The sequence below is a fragment of the Chiloscyllium punctatum genome, chromosome 25 (genome assembly GCF_047496795.1).
Source record: "Chiloscyllium punctatum isolate Juve2018m chromosome 25, sChiPun1.3, whole genome shotgun sequence".
In the NCBI taxonomy this organism is placed as follows: Eukaryota; Metazoa; Chordata; class Chondrichthyes; order Orectolobiformes; family Hemiscylliidae; genus Chiloscyllium; species Chiloscyllium punctatum.
In genome coordinates, this window is record NC_092763.1 from 17,939,634 (window position 1) to 17,958,932 (window position 19,299).

The following is a 19,299-nucleotide window of genomic DNA, read 5'->3' on the forward strand; positions in this document are numbered from 1 at the left end:
ACTTGCAGAAATCTAGCTGAACACAGCTCTAATGTGTTGCTTGCAGCTATCTAAATAATTAATGAGCATGCCACTGCCAGTAGATAACTGACAAGATTGGTCTGAGCTTGGTTTGACCCTCTATCTGGATATATTCTCTATTGAAGTCTCTATGTAATATTGGGTGGGGATGTTAAACCTGTATTCCATATTATTTGGTGAGCTTCCTGCCTGGCAAAGCCGAGTAAAATTACTCCCTTCATCTCAAAGTAAGTCATAATGTTCAGGCTCAGATTTTTTTTCCCACTGTATATTTGGTGTCGTAAGATGTATTGCCTCTTCTATCAAACCTGATATTTTATCTCAAGCATACCTTAACCTTAGACTCACCTGAGGGCAATGGAATCATTCCAAGCAGAATAGTGAGCGCATTAGTAGCCCAATTTGTGTATGGCGTTTGTACTTAGTTTGAAAAAAGTGCTGATATTGTGTGATATGAACATCAAAAAGAAGTTTAAAAATGCATGTGGTTTGCTAAAGACAATCAGCTGTCCTTACCTGGTCTGGCTTGACTTGTGACTCCAGACCACAGCAATGTGGCTAACTCTTAACTACCTTCTGGACAATAAATGCTGGCCCAGCCAGTAACAGTCCCACCTTATGAATAAATAAAACTAAATGAGGGTGCAGCTCTATTCCTGCATACTTCATTGTTCAAGCAGATTGCTCTTAACCAGGAGAAATTATATGTCCTTTATTCATCCAGCTACAGAATATGTTTGTCTCAGTGCTTCCTCAAAGTGGTGCCTTGTCAGGGGTAAAGGGAGCTCTATTGCCTTCAGTTTGACCAGAGGCTGGGAATCAACTCTGAAGCCTTTCCGAGGTGATAGAGAAGTCTAATATTAGCTGATATATCTGACAGGGGTCATCCTTTATCAGTGTTGGTCTCCCAAAGTAGCACTTTAGTGGAAACATACTAATAGAAGGCCATTCAGCCCCTTGAGTCTGTTCCGCCATTCAGTAAGATCATGGCTGATCTGATTGCAACCTGAAATCAACATTCCTTCCAATCTCTGATAAACTTTCTCCTTCATTGTGAGTCAACTGTGATGCTAAAAACGTACAGAGGGCAAAGATCTCCTTCTTTGATGGATATTAATAAGCTGGCTGAGTTTTTAATGAGAATTTGACAGCATACATGATTGATTTTCCTGACGGAAGAGTAATTAAATTTAATTTCACAACTTGCCCTGTTGAAATTTAAACTTCAGGTTGCTAGTTCAATTCTAGGACCACTGAACCATACGCAGAGCTAAAGAACCTTGCTGTAAGCAGACAACCTGCACAGAAGTTCACACCCTATACGTAACAGTGGGTTTGACTCATAATTACATGAGCTATAAGTAAGAGCAGTTTTACAGTTACAGTTAAATAAAGGTAATTACAGGGGCATGAGAAAGGAACTGATGAAAATCGACTGGAAGCAGAGCCTATTGGGGAAGACAGTAGAACAACAATGGCATGGGTTTCTGAGTGTAATTGAGGACACAGTGCAGTGGTACATCCCAAAGAAAAGAAAAATTACCCGGGGGTGTGGGTGGGGTCGGGGTGGTGGGCTGGGGGGGGGGGGAGGATTAGACAACCATGGCTGACGAAGGAACTCAGGAAATGTATCACAGAAAAAGAGAGAGCTATAAAGTGGCCAAGAGCACTGGGAAATCAGAAGATTGGGAAGAACACAAAAACAAACAGAGGATAACAAAGAGAGAAATAAGGAAGGAGAGGATCAAATATGAGGGTAAGCTAGCCAGTAATATTAAAAATGATAGTAAAAGTCTCTTTCAATACATGAGAAACAAACGAGAGGCAAAAGTAGAGATTGGGCTGCTCCAAATTGATGCAAGCAGGCCTGTACAGGCGATAAGGAAATACCTGATGAACTTAATAAGTACTTTGTGTCAGTCTTCACAGTGGAAGACATGAGTAATATTCCAACAATTAAGGAGAGTCAAGAGCAGTGTTGAGTATGGTGGCCATTAAAAAGGAGAAAGTACTTGAAAAGCTAAAATGTCTAAAAATTGATAACTCTCCTGGTCCCAATTGGCTACATCCTAGAGTTCTGAGGGAGGTGGCTGAAGAAATAGCAGAGGCATTCGTTGTAATCTTTCAAAAATCACTGGAGTGAGGGAAAGTCCCAGATGATTGGAAGATCGCTGTTGTAACCCCCTTGTTCAAGAAAGGATCAAGACAAAAGATGGAAAATTATAGGCCAATTAGCCTAACCTCAGTTGTAGGTAAAATTCTACAATCCATCGTTAAGGATGAAATTTCTAAATTCTTGGAAGTGCAGGGTCAAATTAGAACAAGACAGCATGGATTTAGTAAGGGGAGGTCGTGCCTGACAAACCTGTTAGAATTCTTTGAAGAGATAACAAGTTGATAAGACCAGGGAAACCCAGTGGATGGTATCTATCTAGACTTCCAAAATGTCTTTAATAAGGTGACTCACGGGAGGCTGCTGAGTAAGGTGAGGGCCCATAGTGTTTGAGGTGAGCTACTGGTATGGATTGAGGATTAACTGTCTGATAGAAGGCAGAGATTTGGGATAAAAGGTTCTTTTTTTGGAATTGCAGCTGGTAATAAGTAGTGTCCGCAGGGTTCAGTGTTAGGGCTGGACAAAGAGACTGGGGCATTCTGGCAAAGTTTGCTGATGATACAAAGTTAGGTGGATAGGCAGGTAGTTCTGTGGAGGTGGGGAAGCTACAGAAAGATTTAGACAGTTTAGGAGAATGGTCCAAGAAATGGCTGATAAAATTCAACATGAGCAAATGTGAGCTCTTGCACTTTGGACAGGAATGGACTATTTTATAAACGGGGGTGATAAAATTCATAAAGCCAAAGTACAAAGGGATCTGGGAGTGCTAGTCTAGGATTCTCTAAAGATTAACTTGCAGGTTGAGTCCATGGTTAAGAAAGCAAATGTAATGTTGTCATTTATCTCAGGAAGAATGTAAAAGCAGTGATGTGTACTGAGATTTTATAAAGCCCTGGTTAGGCCCCATTTGGAATACTGTATCCAGTTTTGGGCCCCACACCTCGGGAAGGGTATACTGGCACTGGAGCGTGTCCAGCGGAGATTCACATGGATGATCCCTGGAATGGTAGGCCTCACATACGATGATCGACTGAGGATCCTGGGATTGTATTCATTAGAGTTTAGAAGGTTGAGGGGAGATCTAGTGGAACCTTACAAGATAATGCATGGCTTAGAAAGGGTGGATGCTGGGAAATTGTTTCCATCAGGCAGGGATACTAGGGCTTGTGAGCACAGCCTTAGAATTAGGTGGGGTCAATTTAGAATGGAAATGAGGAGACATTTCTTCAGCAAGAGGTGGGCCTGTGGAATTCATTGCCATGGAGCGCAGAGGAGGCCGGGATGTTAAATGTCTCCAAGGAAGACATTGATAAATTCTTAACCTCACAATGAATTAAGGGAGTTGGAGAGTGTGGGTAAGAGGCATTGAAATGCCCATTGGCCATGATTGAATGGCGGAGTGGACTCGATGGGCCGAATGGCCTTACTTCCACTCTTATTTCTTATGGTCTTGTGGTCTTAACATAGGACATTGGAACAGGAACAGGCTCGGTCAACTTTCAAGTCTGCTTCCACCATTCATAGAACTTAGAACATAGAATATTACAGCGCAGTACAGGCCCTTCAGCCCTCGATGTTGCACCGACCTGTGAAACTAATGTGAAGCCCATCTAACTACACTCTTCCATTCTTGTCCATATGCCTATCCAATGACCATTTAAATGCCCTTAAACTTGGCGAGTCTACTACTGTTGCAGGTAGGGCGCTCCACACCCTTACTACTCTGATAAAGAAGCTCCCTCTGACACCTGTCCTATATCTATCACCCCTCAATTTAAAGCTGTGTCCCCTTGTGCAAGCCATCACCATCTGAGGAAAAAGGCTCTCACTGTCCACCCTAGCTAACCCTCTGATTGTCTATGTGTCTCAATTAAGTCACTCTCAACCTTCTTCTCTCTAACAAAAACAGCCTCAAGACCCTCAACCTTTTTTCATAAGACCTTCCCTCCATACCAGGCAACATCCTCGTAAATCTCCTCTGAATCCTTTCCAAAGCTTCCACATCCTTCCTATAATGTGGTGATCAGAACTGTACGCAATACTCCAAGTGCGGCCACACCAGAGTTTTGTATAGCTACAGTATGATCTCATGGCTCCAAGACTCAATGCCTCTACCAATAAAAGCTAACGTACCTTATGCCGCCTTAACAACCCTATCAACCTAGGTGGCAACTTTCAAGGATCTATGTACCTGGACATTGAGATCCCTCTGCTCATCTACACTACCAAGAGTCTTACCATTAGCCCAGTATTTTCTATTTCTGTTACTCCTTCCAAAGTGAATCACCTTATACTTTTCCACATTGTCATCTTTCAGACCAGCTCTGCAGCTTATCTATGTCCCTCTGTAACCTACAGCATCCTTCATCACTATCCACAACTCAGTCTTCATGACATCTGCAAATTTACCAACCTATCCTTCTACGCCCTCATTCAGTGCAACTAAGGCTGGCTTTCTGCTTTGATTCCATCGTCAGTATCACAGGAACATTATCATATCCTTTAAATGCCTTGGTATATAAAAACCTATTGATCCCTGCTGTTCAATACCTAATTAGCCTATACCTCACTTCACTGTGTACACAGACATTCAGCACTTACACTGGCCAGATTAAGTAGAAAGAGCTGGCACTTCCTGTGTAGTCCTTTCAAAGAGATGGCAGACTCTGTGTTATGGACCAGGCCAGGCCTCCTCAAAACAGTTCAAGAAAGCAACAATTTTACTACTGAGCTATTGCTGTAATTATCTCTCCTTTCCTCACGGTTGGAGTCAGCTCCAGCTTGTCTGCTAATTTCAGCAGCTTGGCTTTAACCATTTGCAAACTTGGCTGTTTGCAAAAGTTACTTCTTCCACCCGCCAGAAAACTCTTGGTGACTGAAAGAGCTATTGCTATCCCAAACCGAATCCAACACCAGGAACAAAAGACACTAACATCTGCCACTCACTGCCTTCGAGTCCAACAACCCTAATTACAATTTGGAACTACGGAACAAATTCCAGATGAACCCCAAACTGTTATGGACCAGATCAGACGCCCTCCAAACATTTCCAGAAAGTAACCCAGATGCTAACTTTGCTAGTTGTTTTAGGCAGGTGTAAAGTGGATACTCCAGGAGTGATGCAGCTGGTCAAACCACTTAGTTTAAACAAAACAGAATTTATTTCCAAGATTACTGAATGAAACACAAACAAAAGAGAAGAGAGTACCGAATAACTTAACCGATCCGAAAACCCAACAGATCATCCCGAGTTAATGATGCTGTTCCAAATATTTCCAATAATCCACATAAACAGCCTTTGGTACAAAAGGAGAAATCAGAGCCAGGTTCTTACAGGAGAGAAGTCAGAGCAAGGATCAGCATGGACCTGCTTCTTTGGGTCCAGTAGCTTTTACAACACACTGCTTATTAACCAAACCAAACCAGAGAAAAGCTGAGTCTCAAGAACTGACCACACCCCTTTTATTGTACAAGTTTTTTTTTAAAGAACGTGAAAGCCTTTTGCCTGAGGCAGTATCTGTTAGCTATAATCAAACTGGCCCTGAAACCCATCCAAACCTGGACTTTTCGGTGCCTGTGTCTTTTGTGACTTCCTGAAAAAAAACAAGGAAAACATAACAGGATGCAGAGCTGGGCTGAAAAATGGTAGATGGAGCTCATCCTGGATAAATGTGAAATGATGCATTTTGGAAGGTTGAACTCAAATGCTGAATGTAGGATTAAAGACAGGATTCTTGGCAGTGTGGTGGAACAGAGGGATCTTGGTGTTCAAGTACATAGATCCCTCAAAGTTGCCACCCAAGTGGATAGGGTTGTTAAGAAAGCATATGGTGTTTTGGCTTTCATTAACAGGGGGATTGAGTTTAAGAGCTGCGATGTTTTGCTACAGCTCTACAGGTCCCTGGTGAAACCACACTTATAATATTGTGTCCACTTTTGGTTGCCTTACTAAAGGAAAGATACAGAGGCTTGGGAGTGGGTGCAAAGAAGGTTCACCAGGATGCTGCCTGGACTAGAGGGCTTACCTTATGAAGAGAGGTTGACTAAGCTTGGACTTTGTCTCTGGAGAGAAGGAGGAAAAGAGGTGACTTGATCGAGGTATACAAGATAATGAGAGGAATGGATAGAGTCAATAGCCATAGACTTTTCCCCAGGGCAGGATTGACTGCACAAGGGGTCATAGTTTTAAGATATTAAGAGAAAAGAGAGGGGATGTCAGAGGTAGGTTCTTTACGCAGACAGTTGTGAATGCAAGAAATGCGTTGCCAGTGGTGGTGGTGGAAGCAGAGTCATTAGGGATATTTAAGCGACTGCTGGACATGCACATGGATAGTAGTGAGTTGAGGGGTGTATAGGTTAGGTTATTTTATTTTACATTAGGATTAATCCTCGGAACAACATCGTGGGCCAAAGGGCCTGTTCTGTGCTTTACTTTTCTATGTTCTATGAACTCTAACCTTGTTAAAAGAGCAGCTTTGTCACACCTCCACACTTAAAAAAAATCAATAACCAAAGATGGCTTGATTTTAAAACCCCTTAATCTTAAACTGTTAGTACTCTACAACACACAGGTAAGACCATAAGACATAGGAGTGGAAGTAAGGCCATTCGGCCCATCGAGTCCACTCTGCCATTTAATCATGGCTGATGGGCATTTCAACTCCACTTACCAGCATTCTCGCCGTAGCCCTTAATTCCTTGTGACATCAAGACTTTACCAATCTCTGCCTTGAAGCCATTTAGCATCCCGGCCTCCACTACACTCTGTGCCAATGAATTCCACAGGCCCACCACTCTCTGGCTGAAGAAATGTCTCTGCATTTCTGTTCTGAATTTACCCCCTCTAATCCTAAGGCTGTGCCCACGGGTCCTAGTCTCCTCGCCTAACGGAAACAATTTCTTAGTGTCCACCCTTTCCAAGCCATGTATTATCTTGTAAGTTTCTATTTGATCTCCCCTTAACCTTCTAAACTCCAATGAATACAATCCCATTACATTACATTGACAATAATCATGCAAACTTGCTGCACTACACTCTGTTTCAGTCTGGTTTACTCCTGCCACCGAATGCCTCTCTTTCTCATTCAAGCCTTGACAATGGGTTGGCAATCATGTTTTCTTGTTCTGCCACATGCACAATTGTCAATTTGAATGGCTGTAACAACAAGCTCCATCTAAACAGTCTGGCATTTTTGTCCTTAAATTTCTCCACAGATTTCATTGGGTAATGCTCAATGTATATGATCGTCTCAGATACGTTACTAGTAACATAAACATTGAAACGTTGTGACGCCAACACCAAGCTCAAAGTCTCCTTCTCAACTGTCGAATATTTCTGCTGATGAATGTTCAACTTCCTGGAGAAATACCCAATAGGTCTTTCCATCTTCTCGTCAGCAAGAGCACAGCACTGGTACCCACATGATTACATTGATAGCCCCCTTGAATGACTTTGTGTAATTAGGTGTGGCTAACACTGTAGCAGTGGTTAACACAGACTTCAGGCTGTCAAATGCCTTCTCACAGTCTGCTGTCCACTGAAATTTCTTGCCTTGCTTTAGCAATTCAATGAGTGGAGCAGCCATTGGTACAAATTTTCATTAAAATCCACTCAATCCCAGAAAAGATAGTACCACTATTTTTGTCAATGGTATGGGAAACTCCCCAATTATCTTTGTCTTTGCATCTCGTGGAGCCATTTGTCCATGTTCAGTAACATGCAATCGGGGCTTTGGCAAATTCACTAACCCTGCCTCCTGAAGTCGATCGAACAAATCTGATAAATGTCGCAAATGTTCCTCCCACATGTGACTAAAAGTCACCAGGTCATCTACGTATAAGACAAAGTTGGGTGATCCAGCAGTGACCTTATTGGTTAGTCTCTGAAATGTGGCTGGCGCATTTTTAATACCAAATGGTATGACTTTAAACTGATACAGCCCATTTGGCGTTATGAAAGCCAAAATTGCCTTTGCTCTTTCTGACCAAGGTACCTAGCAGTATCCTCTGAGTAAGTCCAACATGGAAATATAAATTACTTGTCCTACCTTTTCAACACAGTCTTCCAAACGTAGAATCGAATATGGATCAGTCTTTGTAACGGCATTGACTTGATAGTCCACACATAACCATTGGGTACCATCTGGTTTTGGCACCATTACTATGGGGAGCTCCAGTCACTATTACTCACTTTGATTGTGCCATCTTGGAGCATGTGTTCAATCTCCTTTTGAACCTGTGACAACTTTACAGGGCTATGCCCATAAGGATGTTGCGAATCGGAACAGCATCTCCAAAATCTACCTCATGCATAATTAGTTAGTACTTCCCAGCTTATTTCCACTTAACTCCCCATGTGATAGTAGTAACTCTTTCAGGTCACTTTGATTTTCCTCTGGAAGGTAACTCAATAATTTATACCAGTTTGTGACAACTTCCTCATTGTCCAATTTAATTTGAGGAATATCTAGTTCAGAATCCTCTGAACGTGGTTCTTCCTTCTGTGTTGTAACCAATAACACAGTCTCCTTTGGCTTTCCTTCCCTGTCAAAATACCTTTTGAGCATATTCATATTATTCATATTACACACTCTGTGAGATTGCTTTCTGTCTGGAGTCCTTAGCAAATAGCTCACCTCACTCAATTTCCTTTTAAGGTCCCCTAAACCTTGCTTTTAAAGATTCACCTTACACTGGAAATAACACCAACACCTTATCCCCCACAACAAAATTGCAAGTTTCTGATTTCTTGTTTGCTTCCTGTTTCATTGTATGCTGTGAATTTTTTAAATGCTGTCTAGCCAACTCCCCCGCTCTATTTAATTAGTCCCTATATTTTGACACACAGTCCAAATGTGTGGTCTCTAAATTCTGACTTACCAATTTCTCCTTAACCAATTTTAGCAGTCCTCTCACTTCATGCCCAAAAACTAATTCAAATTGCCTGAATTTGGTCAAATCATTTGGTTCATCTCTGATGGAAGAAAGTACAAACAGAATTCCCTTATCCCAATCATCTGGATAGTCTTGACTATAAGCCCCAAATATGATCTTTAATGTCTGATGCCACATTTCTAGCACTCCCTGTGACTCTGGGTGGTATGCATTAGATTTGAATTGTTATATTCCTAAGCTGTCCATAACTTCCTTAAATAATTTTGATGTGAAGATTGACCCTTGATCTTATTGTATCTCTGTAGATTGTCCATATCTAGTGAAAAACTTGAGTAAGTCCTCTACAAATCATTTAGCTGTGATGGGATGGCCTCTGGAAATCTAGTGGGTACATTCATTAATGTTAACAAATACTGATTCCCACTTTTTGTTTGAAGTAGGGGTCCTACGCAATCAATTAAGACTCTTGTAATAGGCTCCTCAAATGGAGGAAATAGAATTAAAGATACGAGTTTTATTACTGCCTGTGGTTTTCCAATAATCTGACATGTATGACATGTCTAACAAACTACATCCTTGTGTAGTCCAGGCCAATAAAAATGTTTCTGTAGTTTAGCTTGAGTTTTTCTCGCTCCTAAATGACCCCTTCAAGGTAGCTCATGCGCCACCCGCAACACTTCCTTTCAATAACCCACTGGCATTGTGACTTGATGAACATCTGCCCATTTCTCATCTACCTGAATATGTGATGGTCTCCATTTCCTCATTAAGGCATCATTTTTAAGATAATAACATTCAGGGATACATTGGATTCTTTATTTTTGTTTGCCTTTTAATACAACTGTTTTAAATTTTCATCTTTTTGCTGTAACTCTCAGTTAATTTATCTGAGCTAACGATGTCTGCTTTGTCATGTATCTGCTCCTGGTTTGTCTCAGCCATTTGATCAAACAGGGTCTCTGCTAATTTCACTTCAACTTTCTTATCTATATTCTTTGATCTCTTCTGTTTCAACTGGTGCCCTTGTGACCTCGTTAGGAAAAATAGTTGGGAAAAATCTCAGGATATGTGTCCTGCAATAGTTGAATTGCTTGAGTTTCCACTGGCTCTTCAACTACAGTAGATAACACTCCTACCTGTGAACCAGTTATATAAATAGCAAGGACAAATTGTATTCGTGGAGCTAAGAGTTTGTCCATTACTTCTATTACAACTTATCCACTTTTCATTAGACACTCTAACCTCGCTTTACATAATTACCTTGTCTCACTGTGAATTCCCGCTACCAGCACTGTTTCTGGCAATAGTCCTTCAGAGGTACATATCTCCTCATCTTTCAACATCACAGATTGAGAGAAGATCCTGTTTCTTTTAATATTATAACCTCTTTACCTGCTGCTCCTGGCCTATGCGAATAAACTTTACCCTCACTGGTATATGGCTTAAGACAATATGGCATTTCCTCCCTTAACTAACCTCCGACCAGGTTGTACATTCTGATGCAGTATTCTAACCTCCACTGTGCTTTCCATTACAACTCCAACAAAATTCACTAACTTATCCTGTTTTCCCACATCTGGCTTCCCAATGCTTTTCCTAATTCACCAGCACTGTGATCTCATGTGGCCTACTTTACTGCAGTGAAACCACTGGAGATTTTTAAGTTCTCTGTCCCCTTCAAGAGTTTCCTTTTTATCTTGTGGTAAGTCATCCTTATGATCTTCACCGAGATATACCTTTCCCTTCCCATGCGAGGATTTCTCTTTTCCCCAATTTCTATCCCTCACGGATTGAAACTGATTCTGGAAGCCAAACTTTGATTTGGGAACCAACTCATAATCATCAGCCATTTCAGCTGCTATTCTTGCCATTTTAACTTTCTGCTCTTCCATGTGAGTTCTCACTACTTTAGAAAGTGAATTTTTGAACTCCTGTCTAAGTGCCATTTTCTGAAGTTCAAACTCCCTCTCTTTCTTGCTTTCTTCTCTCGCTTTCTCTCCTCCCTTTCTTTCTCTCCCTCCCTTTTGTTCTGCTAATGCAATTTGTTCCTTTTCTCTTTCCTCCGCTTTTAATCAATTCAAACTGTTCCATTTCTGTTGCCCTTTCCTTGTCTTTTGCCTCTAATTCAAGTTGCTTCATTTTTAATTGAATTTTAGCCATTTGCAAACTTGGCTTTTTGCAAAAGTTACTTGTTCTACCTGCCAGAAAACTCTTGGTGATTGAAAGAGCTATTGCTATCCCAAACCAAATCCAACACCAGGAATAAAAGGCACTAACACCTGCCACTCACTGCCTTCGAGTCCAACAACCCTAATCCCAATTTGGAACTCCGGAACAAATTCCAGATGAACCCCAAACTGTTATGGACCAGACCAGATGCCCTCCAAACGTTTCTAGAAAGTAACCCAGATGCTAACTTTGCTAGCTGTTTTAGGCAGGTGTAAAGTGGATATTCCAGGAGTGATGCAGCTGGTCAAACCACTTAGTTTAAACAAAACAGAATTTATTTCCAAGATTACTGAATGAAACACAAACAAAAGAGAAGAGAATACCGAGTAAATTAACCCATCCAAAAATGCAAAATATCATCCCAACTTAATGAGGCTATTCCAAATACCTCCAACAATCGCCACAAACACTCTTTGGCACAAAAGGAGAAATCAAACCAAGATTCTTACAGGAAAGAAGTCAAAGAGACAATCAGCATGGATCTGCTTCTTTGGACTGCTTGTTAACCATACCAAACCAGAGAAAAGCTAAGCTGGGAGAACTGACCACACCTCCTTCATTGTACAACTGTTTTTTTTAAAACCTTGAAAGCCTTTTTCTTGAGGCTGTATCAGTTAGCTATAATCAAACTGGCCCTAAAAACCTGGACTTTTTGGCGCCTGTGTCTTTTACAACCTCCTGAAGACAAAACAAGTAAAACCTCACCTTGTTAAAGGAGCAGCTTCATCGCACTCTGTCCAGTATGATATGATGATTCATGTCTAACCCTAACCCTAATCCAAACCCTGATTCATGTCTAATCCTAACCCTACCGAATCTTAACCCTAACATTGAAATGCACAGCTACATAAAACTACACTAAACACACAAAACTAAAAGAAGGAATGGACTTTCCAAACTCTTCTATAACACTCCATTTTTCCATTGCCCTTGTTATTTCAGGAGTAATTCCCAAATGTGAATGATACCAAATCCTATTGCTGTCGCAACAATCCTAGTTTGTCAATTCAACAAGACTTTGCAATGTCTGTACCAAATCTGTACTTTTTCCACGTGGCCTTCATGCATTAAAAATGTTAACATGGATGTGTGTGTGGCACTGGGTATAGAGAAGAGGTTAACTGAGGAGAATCTCTGACCTTATTATGGGCTGGCAGCAAACCCTCTCTGTTGGCAGGATTGGCCTGTTAAATGTTTTAAAAACCCTGGGAATTTCTCACCCCACATGGTTTGCAGGTTTTACACTGACCTGCTGGGCTTTACAAACTCTACGAAACCTGACTGTTTATAGGGAGGTGAGAAGAGCTTTGGGGAAAGGGGAATTGCTTTTCTGCGCTGTTTGTGGACCAGAAAGAGTAGACCTGCTTCCTTCTGCCTCCAACTCCACCTTCATCTGCCACACCTCCCACTATCTTGCCGTGACCATGCTGTCATTCTCGCCTTCAACTTGCCACCACACCCTTCCCCATGTATAGTACCATGGTTACTGGGAGTGGACTGTGCTTGAATCAGTGACTAGATACCCCATACTCAAAAGCTGTCCAGGTTGATGGGTTTGATCACCCCCATCCCCCCACTTCAAAACCCAATCGAAGTGAGACGGGGTATGCTCCATGATCAAAGCCTCCCCATGACTTGTTCTGGAATGTTCACTGCCGCTGACTGAAAATGCAGCCTTTCAAGTAGGCCATTTCTACATGGGGAATGTGGAACAGAAAGAAGTCACATGCTATAGAGTTAAAACCATTCAGGAAAACCCACATACACAAGAACATAAGAAATAGGAGTAGGAATACAAGTAGGCCATCTGGCCCATCAAGCCTCCTCCATCATTCAACATGATCATGGCTGATCATTCATGGACTGAGCTGCATTTACCCACCCTCTCACCATAACCCTCAATTCCTTTACTGTTCAAAAATCTATCTATCTTTGTCTTAAAAACATTCAATGAGGTAGCCTCAACAGCTTGTCTGCCTCCCGCCGCCCCCCCCCCCCCCCCCACTCTCTCACATAACAAGTAATAAACATCCAGGACTTTGTCTTTGTTGGCTATTTGCTGTCCAAATTCCAGCAGGAGAGTCATACCTTTCTCCAAGGCTTCTCCTGATGCACGTTGCCAGCACGACAGGATTTAGTGAGGGTTACACAGTCCCAATGCCACTTCCATGATATTGGCTGTACCATTAAAATATTTATAATTGGGGCTTACCTCTACTCTATCCTCACTACAATTGGAAGATTTCAGTGGTAATTCTATTGTGCAAAGATATCAAGATATCTTTTGTGTTTCCTTTGTGTAGTTGGAGGATATGGAGGCAACAAAAACAACGCAGAGAACCAATCTCCAAAGCTACCCAAGTCCATGTCTGTGACTCCTCAACAACCTCACAGGACAGAATGGATTAATGAGGAAGAACTTGAAGATCTACAGAGTTCTGATGGAACAGACATAAATCAAAAAGGAGAGGATGAATTGAAAAAAAATGCTGAAAACAGAAGACCTGCGCACAAATTAAAGCTCAGGTTCGCTTCCCAGGATACAATCGAAAATGGATTGTAACAAACCGGCAATAGGTGCAGAATACCTAATGCACCTCCAGTAATTCTTTGAAGCAATTATTGACAGATCCAATGTAGAATATACAGAACAAAAAGCAACATCTAAAACTGATGTGATAGACAATGCGAGATATTCAGCACTCACCCTTATCTTAACATTAAAGCCTCACTCTATATGGGATTTCCAGGTACCATGTTGATTATAAGAACATTGGAGCAGGAATTGACCATTCAGCTCTTCAAACCTTGTCTGCTACATATACCTTAACACCACTTTCTATTGATATCCCTATATGCCCTGATGTCATAATCATCCAGAACTTCATGCTCAAAGATTAAGCTTCTACACCTCTCTGGGGTAAGAATTCCAAAGATTCACCAGCCTCCTCCTCACATCTTTGCTAAATCAACTAATCCTTATTCGGAGACTGTGGCCCCTGGTTGTAGGCTCTCCAATCCAGAAGGAATATTGGAGAAAAGGAGAGAGGTGTATAGGAGAAGTGGGGAGTTGCTGCTAGGAAACTGTTGCAGCTGTGTGCTAGTAGGTTTCAATCAGATCACCTCTCATTTATCGAAACTCTAGACAGTACAGATTGAAGGTTACTCAATCTTTACACATATAACTATATCCACCATCTCAGAGATTAAATCTCACTTTAAACAGTTGAGGGACATTTGACACCAGGCTGGTTAGCCTTCTGGGACAGTAAGCAAACTCCAACTCTGCAGGAATCAGTGCAACTGGCTCATTTTGTCATCCAACCTTAGCACTGCATCACTCCTCACTTTCATAATATACCATTGTTTCAATGATTAAAAAAACTTCTTATGCACAACAATGGCAAATATCACTTTCACAATACTAGGTCAAAAGACTATTTTCTAGGAATCATTGTAAGCAATATTGGTGACGGGAAACCTGTACGACATTAATGCCTGCTGTTCTTTTTCCTGATGATGTTAACACATTTACAAAATACAGGTTAACACGTGTATTAAAATAGGTACCAATGTCTCTTTGACTTTGTAAGCTCCCATATGTAGTTTAAAGTCATCATTGTAGTACAAAGCAAATTCTCTTGCAGTGGTCAGTAGGGCAGATATTACATCCAAACACCATGTACTGTTACTATCGAAAATATATTGTATAATTAGTCATCATTAGCTCATCTGATGCTGCTTGAAAGCTTGTAGGCATTTAAGGGGATCTCGTAAATAGTGCTGAAAATTGTTTTACTCATCCAAATGCATAAAACGTTATTGGGTAATAATTGCATATAATGGATGGATTATTAATTTCCTGAAGTGAAGTTATTATATTTCAATCTGTCTGAAAAGCTACAACATCATAAGCATGAAACATTAAGCACTTTAACAATGTCACGGGACGATGGGACTGAAAAACTCTGGGAGTTTCCAAATTACTCCCAGATGTTTGTTATATCTACACCTCAAATTCATGTTGCTGTTCTCAGTCTACTGAGCACTGCTTTCCCACTTCAGAGCTGTCTTCCATCATCAAGGATTTACACGTTGAAAGAAGTGCTGGAGAGAGACAAGTACGTTCAATTTGGACATGTGCAGTGCTATTTGATGGATACCGCAACATCAGAAGATTGTATATCATCTCATGTACAATGTGTTACAAAGTAACTGTATGTATTATATGTAATGTACCAAGTGTTATACTGTATCTGTGCTGTACAGAAAGCTAATGCACCATGTAATTGTATGTATTGTACATATACCCAATAATTGGCTGCAATTCCATTTTGTTGTTATGGAAAATAAAAAATTAGAATCAACCAGCATTGTGATTAAGCACTGAAATATTTGCAGTGATTCTGTTGTGTCTAGCTATAATTGCATATTACAGCTAGTTGATGTTTTAAAAAGTTGCACATAAAGGTTTGAGACTGAGTTCAGTATTAAATATCAAACCAGCTATAGATTGTAAGGTAATGTTAGGAAGACTGGAGAAGAAGGAATGTCAGATAAAGAGGGGAGAGGTAAAGAGGAGAAGTGGGGAGTTGTTGATGCTGACAGGAAATCCTTTCAATGGTGTGTTAGACAGGTGCCAGGCAATAGGCCCATGCAATTATTAGCCACGTTAGCCCAATAAACCATACTAAAGTGGGTGGAAGTCATCAGTACAGGGCTGGGGCTAGTCCAAAGTCTTCCCTATCCAAGTCAGGAAACTCATAGACAATAGGTGAAAAGTAGGTGAGCAGGATTCACTTATTACTGGGACAGAAATAGCAGCCCTTGAGGTCTAAGTGTTCGGGTTTGTGCTGTTATGGCTTTACACAGGGTTAAAAAAAGAACATAAAGATGTTGGATCTGTCTCTGAGTTACTATTTGACGCACACAATATTTAAGGCTAGTATTTGACAAACTCTCGAATACAAAAATGGCACTTACTTCCCCACAATATAGTGGAGGCAGAAAAACAGAATGGCTCAGTAGCTGCACTTCTTAGTTTCGACTGATCTTAAATGCCTTGAAATATGAGGGATGCCACCAGCTTAAATTCAACAACTCATTCTTTAAACATTTGTGTGCCCCTCTGTTTTATGAACTAACAGATTAATATGGGTACGACCATTTGCAGGTCCAGGATCCTGAAGTTTATTTATTACAATCGTGCCAAAGTCTAATACTGATATGGTGCAATCATCCTCCTGGCATTGTAATATGAATATTTATACACCAATATACTATATAGCTCAAAAAAAGGTCAAAGAAAATTCACACTCACTAATTCTGGCAAATACAAGTCTCACAAGTCAATCAGCTGGTTCATAACTTTGCATGTCATAGCATTGCAGGAATTGAATGGGGGTGGTTTGTGTCTCGGTTGTCAGGCGAAGAGCATGGATTGAGATTCATATTTGGAGAAGGCCCACCATCATCACAAACCAATGTGCTTATGAACAAGCCTTCCACGAGACCAGGACGCAAGATAAAAACAGCTCTTCTGCTCGGAGGTGCCATTGGGGAGGTGGCAGTTGTTGCGGGAAGTATTCCCATCAGAATTCCAGCTTTGCAAAGCAATCGCGGCTGGAGGTAAGTGAAGACAGGAGGAGTGGCATGGGGTAGGGGTCACGGAGGTAGGGGATATATGTGAGTTGGCTGCAAGGGCAGGACTTTAGCTCTCAGTAGGGAGTCTCTGGTCTTGAGGCTGGGTTCTTTAATCAGGCTCTGGGTGATGCCTGTGCATCCCCCCCCCATTCCCCTGACATGCCCTGATAGCACACAGGTATAACACATAATTCACTATTCACTCCGTCTTCGTGGCGATAGGCCACTGTTTTGATGAGACCATAAGACTGTAAGAATTACAACAGGATGAGGCTGTTTGGCCCCTTGAACCTGTTCGACTGTTCAACAGGATCATGGCTGATCATGACTCATGTCCAATTTCCTGCATTTTCCCATGACCTTTGATTCCTCTACTGATCAGAAATCTACCTATCTCAGCTTTAAATGTACACAAGGACTCAACTTTCACAGGTCTCTGTGACAAAGCATTCCAAAGACTCACAAACCCTCTGAGAGGAGTAATTCCTCCTCATCTCAGTCTTAAATTGGTGCCCCCTTTTTTCTTAGACTATGCCCTCTGCTGCCAGATTCTCCCCTTTGGGGAACATCCTCTCAGCATTTATCCAGTTATTGACCAGGCCAGCTCCCCTGAAAACATTTAAATACGGTTGTCCAGACGCTAACTTTTATAGTCGTTTTAAGCAGTGGATAGTCCAGGGGTAATGCAGCTGGGCCCAACCACTCAGTTTTAAGCAATATAATTTATTTGTACACAAACATAAGAAAATGAAATTTAGAATAACACAACAACTTACTGGTTCTGTTCCAAATGCTTGCAACATCTCATAAATACTCCTTTGGCAAAAAAAAGAGGGAAAATCAAACACAGGTTCTTACAGGAGAGATGTCAGAGAGAGAGAGAGAGGATCAGCATGGAGCTGTTTCTTTAGATCTCCAGCAGCATTTTTGGTTTCCTGGCTAAAACTTGACCAGCAGCATCAAACAAAAACAGCTTGCTAAAACCAAACCCTGAACTGGGAGAACTGGTCACTCTCCTTTCATTTTACAAGTGTTTTAAAAAAAATTTAAAAGCTTCTTCAAGTAGATAGACCCAGACATATCGGAACCTCTGCCTTTATGACCCCTATGATAAAGAAACCAAGGACAGAATATCATTGTTAAAGGAGTAGAATCGTCACACCTGTCACGCCCCTAAAGAGGCTTTTGAGTGGGTATTAATTGCTCTTTTAAGGGCCTTAATGGGATGATGGAATAGCAAAGTGGAAGGTCTTTGCGCCATAGATTTAATGGTGCTTGAGTAAATGTTCTTGCTGGCTCTGACCATGCCTTGGGGAGTGGGATATAAAAGACTGCCACAGCTACCTGATGAAGAAGCAGCGTTTCAAAAGCTTGTGCTTCCCAATAAACCTGTTGGACTACAACCTGGTGTTGTGTGATTTTTAACTATCTCTTAAGCCCTTGATCCTCCTCATTGATTGGTGCATTAATACCATTGTGCATTCATAAACAGAATTATTTCTCCAGAAAAATCCAGCATAGTAATTGTGAAATATATCCACTTCCACATAGGGTGGTAAAGACTTTGAATATTGTTGAACAGATGCATGGGACCACAACTTTTTAATTCATATATTAATGATCTCAATGAAGGAACTGAGGGAGTTCTGACTAAGTTTGCAGATGATATAAAGATTGATAGAGGGACAGGTAGTATTGAGGAGGCAGCGAGGCTGCAGAAGGATTTAGACAGTTTAGGAGAGTGGCTAAAAAGTGGCACATGGAATACAATGTGGAAAAACGTGAGGTCATGCACTTTGGTAGGAAGAAAAGGGGCATGGACTATTTTCTAAATGGGGAGAAAATTCAGAAATTGGAAGTGCAAAGGGATTTGGGAGTCCTAGTCTAGATTACTCTTAAGGTAAACTTGCAGGTTGAGTCGGTAGTTAGGAAGGCAAATACAATGTTGGCATTTATTTTGAGAGAACTAAAATATAAAAGTAGGGGTGTACTTCTGAGGCTTTATAAGGCTCTTGCCAGACCAAATTTAGAGCATTGTGAGCAATTTTGGGCCCCATACCTCAGGAAGGATGTATTGCCTGTGGAGCAGATCCAGAGAATGATCCCAGGAATGAAAGGCTTACCATATGAGGACCATTTGAGAACTCTCGGAATATACTCAATGGAGTCTAGAAGGATGAGAGGGGATCTGATTGAAACATACCCCAGAATATTGAATGACCTATACAGAGTGGATGTTGGGAAGATGTTTCCATTGGTTGGAGAGACTAGGTTCCTAGTGCACAGCCTTAGAGTAAAGGGAAGACCTTTTATAATGGAGATAAGGAGGAATTTCTTCAGCAGGAGAGTGGTGAATCTATGGAATTCATTGTCACAGAAGGCTACAGAGGCGAGGTCAT

General features: G+C 41.2%; 1 protein-coding gene across 1 annotated transcript in view; it reads left to right on the plus strand.

The window, feature by feature from the left end:
• LOC140495724 (sodium/hydrogen exchanger 2-like) overlaps window positions 1-15,624 on the plus strand; it is a 167,507-nt gene extending 151,883 nt beyond the window's left edge. The window contains exon 12 of the mRNA XM_072594754.1: window positions 13,561-15,624. Within this exon, the coding sequence (XP_072450855.1) occupies window positions 13,561-13,820 (260 nt within the window). The 3' untranslated portion in view covers window positions 13,821-15,624. The remainder of the gene's footprint in view (window positions 1-13,560) is intronic.
• Window positions 15,625-19,299: the final 3,675 nt, after the last annotated feature.